The 12,546-nt window shown below is 35.9% G+C and overlaps 1 protein-coding gene across 50 annotated transcripts in view; it reads right to left on the reverse strand.

Moving 5' to 3' along the window:
* Window positions 1-12,546, reverse strand: part of si:ch211-51h4.2 — a 458,725-nt gene that overhangs the window by 357,467 nt on the left and 88,712 nt on the right. For all 50 annotated transcript variants that reach the window (XR_015502345.1, XR_015502336.1, XR_015502339.1 and 47 more), the window contains exon 8: window positions 5,462-5,585. Coding sequence is in view for 34 of the 50 variants with exons in the window: in XM_087273261.1 (XP_087129387.1) it covers window positions 5,462-5,585 (124 nt within the window). In the remaining 16 variants the exon portion in view is untranslated. The remainder of the gene's footprint in view (window positions 1-5,461; window positions 5,586-12,546) is intronic.

Consider the following 12,546-nt stretch of genomic DNA (forward strand, 5'->3'; position numbering starts at 1 on the left):
ACAATTCCAATTCTAACAATTCTAAACTTTTGTGCAAACAAGCCATAGCATCTTTATTGTGAGGCTCAGGTAAACTTCCATTGAGAAGCATTTGCCATTAATACATGGGGCATGTTAAAGGGTCACGAAACACCAAAACACATTTTTTGAGCTGATGACAGTCGTGTATGTGTCCCACACTGCTAAAAACACTATTAGGACACATATATTTCACTAAAAAGAGAAAACAGTTTTTTTGCGTTATTTCGAGCAAATTCCTACGTTGGTATGAAAGTAATTTTTGAAGCTGCCCCACTGTGTTTGGATAAGTTTGGATTTGTTTTGTGACAGCAGCTTAAAGACACTTCTCATATGTAGAGCGAAGTCACATGGATTACTGAATGTTTTTCAAAGACTTCAACAAAGTGTAAAAATCTTGATGGTTTTGAGGAGTTTTCTATCCAAACTGAACTTTATTTTGTATTTTCTATTGAATTCAAGTCAGGTGATTGGCTATGCAATTGTTCAATTACTTTTGGACCCTTAACAAGTGGGAGGCACATATGCAAACTGTTGTAATTCCTACAGTGTTTTGGATGTAAATACCCTCAAATCAAAGCTGGCAGTCTGCAGTTAAATGCACGTTCCATTAGAATTGTGCCGATGTCCAACTATTTATGGACCTAACTGTATGTATTTCTTTGGTTGTTATCAACATCTTCTTTCAGGTCAAGAGCACCAACAGAAATATGCTTTCTGAGAAATAGTGACGTGTTGAATACTTATTCCCCCCCACTGTATATTTTCTATTAATAAAAAGCATCATTGGTAAGCTAAAGAAACTTTTCAAAAACACATAGAATAATTAAAAAAATCCCCAACCACAAACTTCTGAACTAGGGATGCTCATTTCGGTTAATTTTGCTAACCGACAACTGCCGTTTGTTAACCGGATATTAACGGTTAACTGGTCAGATTAATATTCAATTATTATTAAATAAAATAAATAAAAAATAATTGACATGTCTAATTTGTGTCTGGCACACTAAATATTGCATTTTAAAATACTGATTTATTTTAACATGCTAGCATATTAATAACAGAACATAACAACAGAGCATCTGCACGCACCTGCAGTGTTTCCAATAGCATAGAAAAACAAAATAAACTAAATAATTTAGATTACAAAACGAAAACACTGACTGATCCTTTTTAAGAACCGGCATAGGCTGTTTTTTACCAATCGTATGTTTTTTTCTTCCGTCAAATAAAAATAGCAGACTTCTTCAAATCGCTCGCTCTAGGGAAAATATGCATTTATTTAATGCCTCGCTGTTATTATTATGTCACAATTTTTTTTTGACATTTTTAATAGAAATCATTATTTTAAAGATTATGTCTTGATATATGGCTTCCTCATATTCGCGGTTCAAGTGCGCGCGCTGCGTGATAAGACAATGACAACGTGCGCATATGGTGGCTTTTTGTAAACAGTTCTGTTGTTTGAATATGATATTGCATTTATTTGCATACATGCTTTATAAGCTGTAAAATAAAAGCTAAAGCCTATTTGTTGCGTTTATGATGCAGTTACAGGAGGCGATCAGCATCATCGCTGGTTAGGCATCAACTCGTCTGTTTTAAACAGCAATATTCTTCTTCCATTTAGCTTCTTTGGCAAATATGTATGAAGGCACGTGTTGTTACACGTTATTGTCCTGCGAGTAACAAATATGTGTTGCAGTTGAACAAGGAGCCGATCACAGCAAACGCGCTTTTCCATTCTTCAAACGTGAGGTGCACCTCATTGCATTTTATGTTGACAAGAAGCGCGGTGCTCTTTTTTATGTCACGACTGAATCAGCTGGGTATTGATTGTACATGAGTGTTGCTGTCTACGTTTCAATTATAATATTAAATAATATTGTGATATTCAATGTTTCTGAAAGTTTCCATTAGACCTACAGAGCGGCATTAATGCATCCTGAAGTAAAGCGAAACGGCTATAAACTCCAGCAAGATAAAGTCATTACATGCAGAACCACAAACCTTTATCTATAAATAAAATATAATTATGGAAACTGCGTTCATCTTAACTGAAAGCTACGTCGTGTTTGCTGGCTTCATGCATCATGCACCTGTCAGTCAGTCAATCAATCAGTCAATCAGTCAGTCAGTCAGTCAGTCAGTCAGTCAGTACGTAACCACAAAGGGTTTAACAAACAGCGCACAGCACTATACGGTTACAGAAATTACATTAAAAACTATTAAAAACAACAACAAAAATGAATGACTGAATGTTTTGCATGAAAAACTGTAATGTAGCCATGGAGGGATGCATTTTGGTGTGGCGCTTCGCCATAAAAGAATGAATGTAGCGGAAACCATGCTCTTTAAAAAGTTCTCTGTAGTTTTCTTGACATCACAAACTGCTGCTCTGGGATGAGCCGCGTGCAAAACAATTGCAGCCGTTAGCAAAAAGCTTAGAATGACCAAGAGGCGGCACTCACTGGAACGTTCTATTGCAACAGCAGCACCCAGCAACAGCCCCGGATTCCTCCATTTTGGAGTGAAAGCGATAGGCTGTCCATTGGATCTTATTGCTGTCATGATGGCAAGCAGCTGCTTTGTTTTTTATTTATTTATTTAAAAAGCGCATTAAAGCTGAGATACAACCTGAACGACGACAGTACAGCACTTACTATGACAATCATCAGCACTTTAAATAGTTTGTTTTACAGACTTATAATATGCTGTTGTTCTATTGGAGTTTTGGAGTTTTCACCCAGGCTGGGTAACTTGGAGGAGTTCAGATCACCCCAGGCAAGTAACCTGGGCATAACATTAGACAAGAACTTAAAATTTGATAAACATATCTCAAAAGTGGTGGGAAATAGTTTCTACCAACTCCACCTTCTTTTAAAAATGAAAGCCTCTCTTCCTTCACACTCTCTAGTAATTGCCATACACGCGCTTATAACCTCCCGGTTGGACTATTGCAACTCTCTCTATTTTGGGCTGCCTAAGTCTCAGATTGCTCGCCTATAGTTAGTGCAAAACGCAGCAGGTAGATTCTTAACAAAAAGCCTGAAATATGCACACATCACTCCTATTCTGAGGTCTCTACATTGGCTACCGGTGACACAAAGAATCAAATTTAAAATCCTTCTCTTTGTGTATAAAGCCCTACATGGTCTAGGCCAGGGCTATTCAATTGGCGCCCCGCGGGCCGAATCAGGCCCCCGAGGCACTTTGTTCCGGCCCTCCAAACAGTTTGACAGACATCAAAAGTAAATTTAGTTCAGTCGTCAAACGGCTACTAGTTCAATAACAGCACGAGCTGCAGTAAAAGGCTGCACAGAGCTTGGGTCATCATAAGCGAGTGGTGCGGGCAGCCGAAAACATGTTTGTCTGGCTATTTGTACAATGCACTGATATCGTTAATAGGGATGCAACGATTAGCTGATTTCAGAATTAACTGCGCTTTAATTTGTCACAGTTCATTAATCGTAAAGTCTTCTCTAAGCCGCATTTCTGTTGCACGGAACGTAACGAAACCGCTGCAAAATGCCAATTGGCCTGTGTGCTAGTTTTAAGTTTGAAGTACACCGAGACTAATATGCACGCACACAGGATTAACTATAGCAGCGGCCGTTTCCATATCACGTCTTTTCCGCTTGCAAGTTTGTTATTTCTAATGTAAGAAAATATGACAATATGCGGGCGCCAGCGGAGCGTCGCGCTTGCGTCTTTCTGGGCGCACGCAGTAGAAAACATCCCACGGTGAGATTTGTGCGTGCCTTTTAGTGCAATGTAAACAAAAGACATGTTAGACGAATTATTATTAAAATGATTATGTATGCATGAATGCAGATGGCAACAACAGTTAATCTTAATAGCTACTTACCTAATATAAAGCTTGTATATACATTAGACGTGATAACAGTGAAAGCATGATTATTCTTCAGACTATATAATTGTACAACCAAAATCTATAATTGTTGCATCCCTAATTGTTATGCAGTTCAAAACATAACATATGAATGTGTCTGAATGTAGAAGCAGCCTACTTCAGCAATGCACTGCTTTTGTTGTGCTCTGAAATACTGTACAACATTTGAATGTTTGTAAAAAAAAATAAAAATTGTTTTAAAAAGTCTATTGTACAATGTCACTGATATTATGTAGTTTCGAAATACAATATATTAACATTTTAATGTAGAAAAAGCCAACGTGGGTGTCTTAAGGAGCAAAAATACATAGCATATTGGCTCTTATATGCAGTTGTGTCATCACTTGTATAGCAAGTTATATCTCTCCGGCCCTTCGTCTGGGATGCTTTTCATGAACCGGCCCCCATGACAAACTAACTGAATAGCCCGGGTCTAGGCCCTCATTATTTATCCCAACTGATTGTTAATTACACTCCTCCAAAAAACTTGCATTCCGCTGATCAGTTCTTATTAAAAGTTCCAAAGGCCCACCTCAAAAGTAGGGGTGAACGTGCTTTTGCCATAGCAGGTCCCCGCCTCTGGAACTCTCTGCCATTAGAACTAAAAAAGGCTTCGTCGCTGCCTATTTTTAAGTCTAAATTAAAGACGCATTTATTTTCTATGTCTTTTGATGCATAAGTCTTTCTCTTACAGAAGGGGGGGGGGGGGGGGGGGGGTGTTGGGAGTGTGATCAAAACGGTCATGTTCTCTATCGTGTTTAGTGTTGGTCAATTGTGATAGCATCTTTTAATGAGGAAAACAAATATTTTAGTGTTATTACTTTTTTTTTGCTCTGTTATTGATAATCTTTCTATGTTCCTTCCCATTATGTGCCTATTGCTGTTTTTACTGTTTAATGCTCATATCATTTGTTTATTGTCTCTCTGTAAAGCACTTTGTGCAGCCTTGTGGCAGTTTTAAACGTGCTTTATAAATAAATAGAACTTGAACTTCATTCAAAAATGTCCGCCGCGCCATCTAGTGGCTGTTTCTCAGATTGCACTAGAGTGTTGCCTCTTGGTGATTCTATGCTCTTTGCCTTTAGTAAACCATTCAAAAGATGCCCCTCTTAATGCAAAGAGTATTCAATCGGCCCCTTATGCAGCCAAACAAAAAATATATAAAATATTATTTTTAAAATAACATTAATCAGTAACAAATGCACCCTTTCGGTTAACGGTTATTATTTTGAGCATCCCTATTCTGAGCAATTTTGTAGATATGATTTCCATATCTCAACGCACACATGCAATACAAAGATCGTCTTCACTGCATTAACAACAGAAAGTTTGATGAATTCATTATTCAATATAGATAAAGAGAACAGTTGTTAATATGCATATACTTATATATTGCTCAAATGACAATTTAATAAATCATACAAAACACTAACACAGGACGGCACAAACAAAGTGTGACATCGAATGCAATCTTCTCCATGCTGCACCAAGAAAGTAAATGTGATATATTAGTATGAATATTAAACTCACGGTAATGATCAGCAGGATTCCTTTCAGCAGCGTCAGCAGTGACGTGATTGGCTGAATGATGATCTGGGCCAGCAGAATCCCCAACGACAGCGTCCATGTAAATGCAGGGATCACGTAGACATGACTGCAAAAACAAAATCAGGCAAACAGTCATCTTGTCCCCCAGAGATTTAAATTACAGCTTCAGTAACTCCAAATAATACAAAACACCACCTCTCAAAATTACAGACTGCAGTGAGAGGAAATGACAACGGCACAATACAACCGTAAGACAAGTATTCTTTACAATTTCCCTGAAAAACATAGACTCGGTCTCTCTAAATCAGATTCTGAATGAGAAGAGGCAGACTTCTCATCTCAAAAGGAAACAAAAGGGGGGCAGGTAATTGTTTTGAAGTGTCTGTCTCTATCTGATAAGAGCGCCGTCTGATCCAGTGCTCTGTAATTCAGTGAACTTCACAAACGCTTCCATTATTTTTTTATTGCAAACTATGCTCAGAAGACAAACACTGTCAAAAAGCATACCAATGATCACACAGGAAGTCAAAGGTACGGGACAAGAACAAAACACAAAGTCCTACAGAATATCGCAAAGGGACACACACACAAAATGATCTATTTCATATAACAAATTCACAGTGGCCAGGAACTGTCAAGCTTCAAAAAGAACAAATCCATCGCTTTAACTTTTTTGGAGCTTGACAGACTGCTGATTCCAGCAAAAGATCTATGGAAAGTTACTTATTTTTACTTCTCAAACAGGTTTGCGTGTAGTTTTTACCCGAGAAAACAACAACAGAGAGGTTCAGAAAATTGACTGAATGTTTTATTTTTATTTATAAATGATGAGAGGCCCGTAGCCAGTTTGGTGAACCCTGAACACTGTTGCAAACAATTTATTTGCGTTGAATTTAAACGAACAAATTTAATTTAATAATGTTCAACTTAATTTTTTTGTAATTTTTAAAATTAATTGTTTACAACCACTTAACGTAAAAAAATTGAGTAAATCCAAGGAATCATTTTTTAATTATTTTTTTTTTAGTGAATGGGGTGGTTTTTTTTCCTCAAAAAGTGGACCTTTATTGAGTTTTACACCTCATTTTCTATTTAATTATGAGCTTTAAATACATTTTAACACTATGTTTAGCTGAATTAGCTTGTTGGATGGTCAAACCACACTTATTAATGTACCAAAAATATTTTCTTGATTTAGAATAAACAAATATGAAAAAAATAAGGAGTTCAGATGCAAAACCCTCTAAATCCATCAGACCTCTTTTTTTTTTTTTTTTGTAAATGAACATTTTCTATCAGGCTCCTATAAATAGGTTCAGAAGTTTAATTTTAATCTATTAAAAAGCTAAGCATATTTAAGCATATCTATTTGTTGAACATTTACTACATCTGCCTACAGCATTCGCTTAATGTCATTATCTTAAATTTATTACATCATACATATATTTTTTTAAAATCTGTTTTAAATTAAAAACAAGGTAATTGTAATTTATAAGGCAAATCATAAATAACAAACTGGCCAGCAAAATCAGCTTTCTTCAGTCAGATTTTAGCCATTTGAATAGAAAAAAAAGAGAAAAGATTAACAACAATAATGTAGAGCTTCACAATTTTTACAGCCCTTTTCAAAAAAATAATAATAAGTGCATTTGGAAATTCATGGATAACAACAATGGGTTTTCGGTGGATTATTTTCACTATTTATGATGGCATAGCAGTGAAAAGAGTAATATTTAAAGACTCCAGCACTATATATATATATATATATATATATATATATATATATATATATATATATATATATATATATATATATATATATATATATATATATATATATATATATATATATATTTATATTTATATTTATACTAATACTACTACTAATTTAGTTACTTATTTTGCTGCATTGTGTGGGTCTTACTTTAAAAACTAAATGGACATATAACTCATAATGGTGGAGATGTACTTTAGGAGAAACCCCCTTGCTGGCAGCAGTGGAGTCATTCAGGTTACTGGGCACCACTATCTCCTAGGACCTGAAGTGGGTCACTCACATTGACTCCATTGTGAAAACAGCCCAGCAGAGGTTGCACTTCCTTCGTCAGCTGAGGAAATTCAACCTGCCACAGGAGTTTCTGCCACAGTTTCACTCGGCTGTCACCGAGTCTGCTTCAGATCAGCCACCAAATCAGATATAAGAAGGCTGCAATGGACTGCCAGAACAGCTGAGAGGATTATCGGTATACATCTGTCCAACCACCAGCACTTGTTCACCTCCAAAATGAAGAAATGGGCATGCAACATCATTTAAGACCCCTCTCTCCCAGGCTACAAAGTGTTCACACTTCTTCCCTCAGGCATACACTACATACCTGTATCCATATCCAACTTAAATCATAAGCACATTAGTTGCTGCCTGTTTTCATAGGATATAAACACAGTACATAAATGTAACCAATTCAGTGAACCTAATTGAGGTTTACTTATTTGCACATTTTTGTTATCACACACTCTGTTAAACAAAAATCACATGCATTTTTCTATGCACATATTGAAAGTGTAGACAAATACTTGTCATTAGAACAAATGCATGTAATATGATTTGCACATATCTGCATTTATATTTGGCTTTAATCTTTTTCAGATCACATTAAAGAAAATTCGGTAACACTTCATAATAACTACACCACATTATAAATCATTTACTAAGCATTAGCAAATAGTGAATTCATTATCTGTTAAGCATTAACTCTACATTAATAAACATAATTAAGAAGGTTATAACTGCAACTAGAAATCCTGTATTCTTGACTTACAAACATATTTAGAACGTGCTTAATAATTGTACTTTCATACTTTGTTAATGATTTTTTTTCTTTACTCAAGGAAGAATTGGATTATTTACAAAGCATTTGTATTTAAGGGTAGTTGAGGGGTTTTTAGGATCATTGAGAATGAGTTCATAAATTATTAATAAACTATTAAAATCAATGTTTATATGTCTTATTATTCTGGCATATATTAATGGTTACTATGTATGTTAATAAATGCTTTGTTAACTCAACTTCATGCAGTTTTGAGACCCAATGTAAAGTGAGGACTATTCATGCTATATAAATCCCTTATTAATTACAAATAAAGGCTTAGTTATATTATAAACAGGAAAAATGACAAACTATATTACTGCACTTCAAATGAAAAATGAATCTGCAACCTTATCTAAAATCACTGTAGAGTTTATACATTGCATCTTATTATATTGTTAAATGATTATATTGTTGTTGTTTTATCCAGTTTTATGTCGTATTTTGACTCTCCTGTTATTTGGCAATGTTTAAACTTTACAGTAATTTTACTTTTTAGGAAAGATTGCAAAGATTATTGTTCATTTGATTCTGAGCCTTTAATAGACATTTATAAGGGATTTATAAAGCATGAATAGTCCTCACTTTAGATTAGGTAACAAACCTGCATGAAATTGATAATAAATAAAATAAAGCATTTATTAACATATTAACTACCTATTAGTATTTGCCTGAATAATTTGATATATAAATGTTGATTTCAATCGTGTATTAATCATTTACTAACTCATTCTAAATTATCCTAAAAACTCTCAACTTTTAAATACAAATGGTTTGTAAATAATGTGATACATCATTTAGTAATGAAAAATAAACCATTAACTAAGTATGAAAATACAATTGTTAAGCACATTATATAGGTGCTTATAAGTCAAGAATAGAGCTTTTGTAGTTGCAGTTATAAACTGCTTTCTAACGTTTATTAATGTAGAGTTAATGCTTAACAGATAAAGAGTTCACTAGATGCTAATGCCTTATAAATGATTCATAGTGTGTAGTTATAAAGTGTTACCGAAAATTAATTTTTAGTTTGACTGCTCTTATTGGACTTTGCATCACATTATGTAATCGAGTTTGATACTTAAAAATTACACTGTTAAAGTAGGGTACAAAGAGTGTGTCAATTTTGACCTCCCATCTCTAAGGGTGCCTTCACACCTGTGAATCGGTTCAGTTGTTCCGAAACAGAGATTACAAATGTTACATTGTTGCTCTTTGCTCTTGGAGCAGTTCGCTTTCACACTGTAAAGTTTCTAATCGGACTAAAAGAGCTAAAACAAGTCACGTGTGAGTAAACTCTCCTCAAATTGGTCAGAGTGTCATGATTTATTTTGCAGCGTCCCGCTCAGCTGTCAGGAGAGGTGGTGGTTTGGTGGTGATTGACAAGTTCCGCGCGCCCGATGTGTCTGAGGAGAGATGCGGTGGGGAGGGGTGAGAAAGGTGCGCGACGATGCCTATTTGAGGACCGGGATGGAGACGCGAGATTACCGGGAGATCATCACTCATTTGCGGGCATCCGGAGACTCGCGAAACTTCCCGCCCTACTCATAATTCTCTCTTCATATAGCCGTAAGCCTATTGTATATCCATAAAACACTGTGATATAACCGCGCTTGGATCGGATCGCTTTCTAACTGCAATCGAACCGCTCCACATTCGTTTCAATACAGCCGAGACCACCTAAATCAGGCCGCCTCGGAGCGATTACTTTGGCGCGGAACAGAGCGCGATTGCCCTGTTCACATATGCCAAACGAACCGCGCTAACTGGGCAAACGAGACAGGTTCTGAAACAAAAGTGTAGGTGTGAAAGCACCCTAACACTATTTATACACCACAAAGACTACAAAAAAGACACACACATGTAAACGCACATCACACAACACACAACCTGACACACTGACATGCACACAATAAGATAATAAGAATCTGAAATCTGAATGAGTATATTGTATTTCTCTCATCTGAAATAAACTGAACTGAACTTTAACATTGAAACTTATACAAAACTTAACTGAACCAGTTTTAAGTTAACTAAAATAAAAGCAGCTTTCTAAAGTGCTTTCCTGCCTTCTTGGTTTGTCAAAATGTTCCACAATCTGATATGTTTTTATGGCTTTTTGTTTTTTAGGTCTATATGTTCAGCTGCTTTGGCACACTCTACATTCTACACTTTAAAGTGCTATAGAAATAAATAAAAAAATAAAAAGAATTAAATTAAATGCATAGACATGCCGCACAGCAAGAAGGTCACTGGTTCGAGCCCCAGCTGGGTCAGTTGGCATTTCTATGTGGAGTTTGCATGTTCTCCCCGTGTTCACGTGGACTTCCTCCAGTTGCTCCGGTTTCCCCCACAGTCCAAAGACATGTGGTATAGGTGAACTGAATAAACTACATTGCCTGTAGTGAATGAGTGTGTCTGTGTGAATGCAAGAGTTTATGGGTGCTGAAAAGAAAATGTATAATGAATAAATAAATTATTTTTGTCATACAAATATAACAAAATAAATAAAATAAAAAAAAACAACAACTAAACATTTACAGAGTCTGCGAAGAATGAAGTGGTTGTCTCTTTATGCAAATTAGATTTGACGACTGAAATTAAATTTATTGACTTTATTTTAGGTTTAGTGAGAGACAACCAGAATATACAGGATTCTAAGACCTCATAAGGGTTAATCCAGCACGTTTTAAGACAAAAACTGTACTCTTGCTGTCGTTTCTGACATAGACACACCAATTATATAGAAAAAAAAATGTAGATAAAATCTAATCAAAACTCATAAAATCAAATATTGGCACAGGGGACACAAGGCAGGTAGCAATATATAATATGCACAGTCAATCAAATATCACAAATGATAAGATTTCTACTAACATGCGAACAAACACAAAGTAGAATTGATCCAAATTTGGACAGAAAAGAGTAGACTACATGTGGGGTTTTGTGCAGCTCACACAGTTGTGAAGGAGAAGAGAAAAAAAAAAACACACAAATGAGCTAAGAAATCAAATTTGGGCCAATTTTGCCTAGAGTAGCCAAACTCTTCCCAGCATGCTTTTATATGATGCAATCTCAATTGTTTCATCAATAAATCTGAGGTTTTGGGGCATTTCCAGTTGCATAATATCTTGCTAGTTTCCATATTAGAATCAATTTTTATACGAGTAAACACATTATCTGCAATGTGAAGGCATAACTATGGCGCCAAAGGCAGTTCTGGACCTCAGCCACCAAGTATTTTGAGACTTCTGCGGCAGTTTTCCTGTAACCTTATTATCTGTGTTTGTGGACCGAGGTCAAATTCTATTGTCCCAGAGCAAAGCAAACTCATTTATGAACTCAATTCAGCAAGACCACCATATCCCGCAGATAAATATGGGTTTTATAATGGATTAAGAGAACTGCGAATACTCTAGCAGGGTTGAAATAACCTATTGATTTGTGCTCGCAGGATCACTTTACATTCACTCTCTCTCCCTTCACCCTTGGCCACAGCATCTGCCTATGATGTGTTCTTAATGAAGCATTCAGCCATCGATGTGCTGCAGGTCGCCTTGAGTGGATCATTTTCAGGTTAAGTATTTACTGGGGTGTTGCGAAATAAATTACTTTTGTGGCAATAACTACAATTACAAAGAATCGCTGCAGAACAGTAGAGAAGCACAGCATTTTCTGTTGATTACAATCGATTCTTATGCTTAATCTTAAGCATGTCCTAAAATAAAAGGTTCAAATGGTAATTCGGAATAGACTACAGCAGCAACAAGACCACGTCCATGCACACCCATACACAATTGCTTATTGTTGCTATAATACTTTGTTTTACAGTAGTGTCGTCACAAATATCACAATAATGATACTGAAGTGACTCCATGACCAAAACTAAAAACTAACAAAAAAAGTTACTGAATAAAAAAGAACATCCATTGGAAGTCATATGGCTCTATTTTGACGGTGCATGCGCAGAGCACAAAACGCAGGGCGCAAACGCTTTCAGGGTGTGTCAGAACGCATTTTTGCTAATTTAAGGACAGGAAAATCCACTTTGCGCCATGGTGCATGGTCTAAAAGGGTTGAGTTTATTTTCTTAATGAGTTATAGGTGTGTTTTGAGAATAAACCAATTAGAGCCTCATCTCCCATTCAAAAGGAGAGCCATAAGCGCATTTTGACAAAGTAAGTTCACTTTCGCTTTTGC

Source organism: Danio rerio, chromosome 11 (assembly GCF_052040795.2).
Source record: "Danio rerio strain M-AB ecotype USA chromosome 11, GRCz13ab, whole genome shotgun sequence".
Lineage (NCBI taxonomy): Eukaryota > Metazoa > Chordata > Actinopteri > Cypriniformes > Danionidae > Danio > Danio rerio.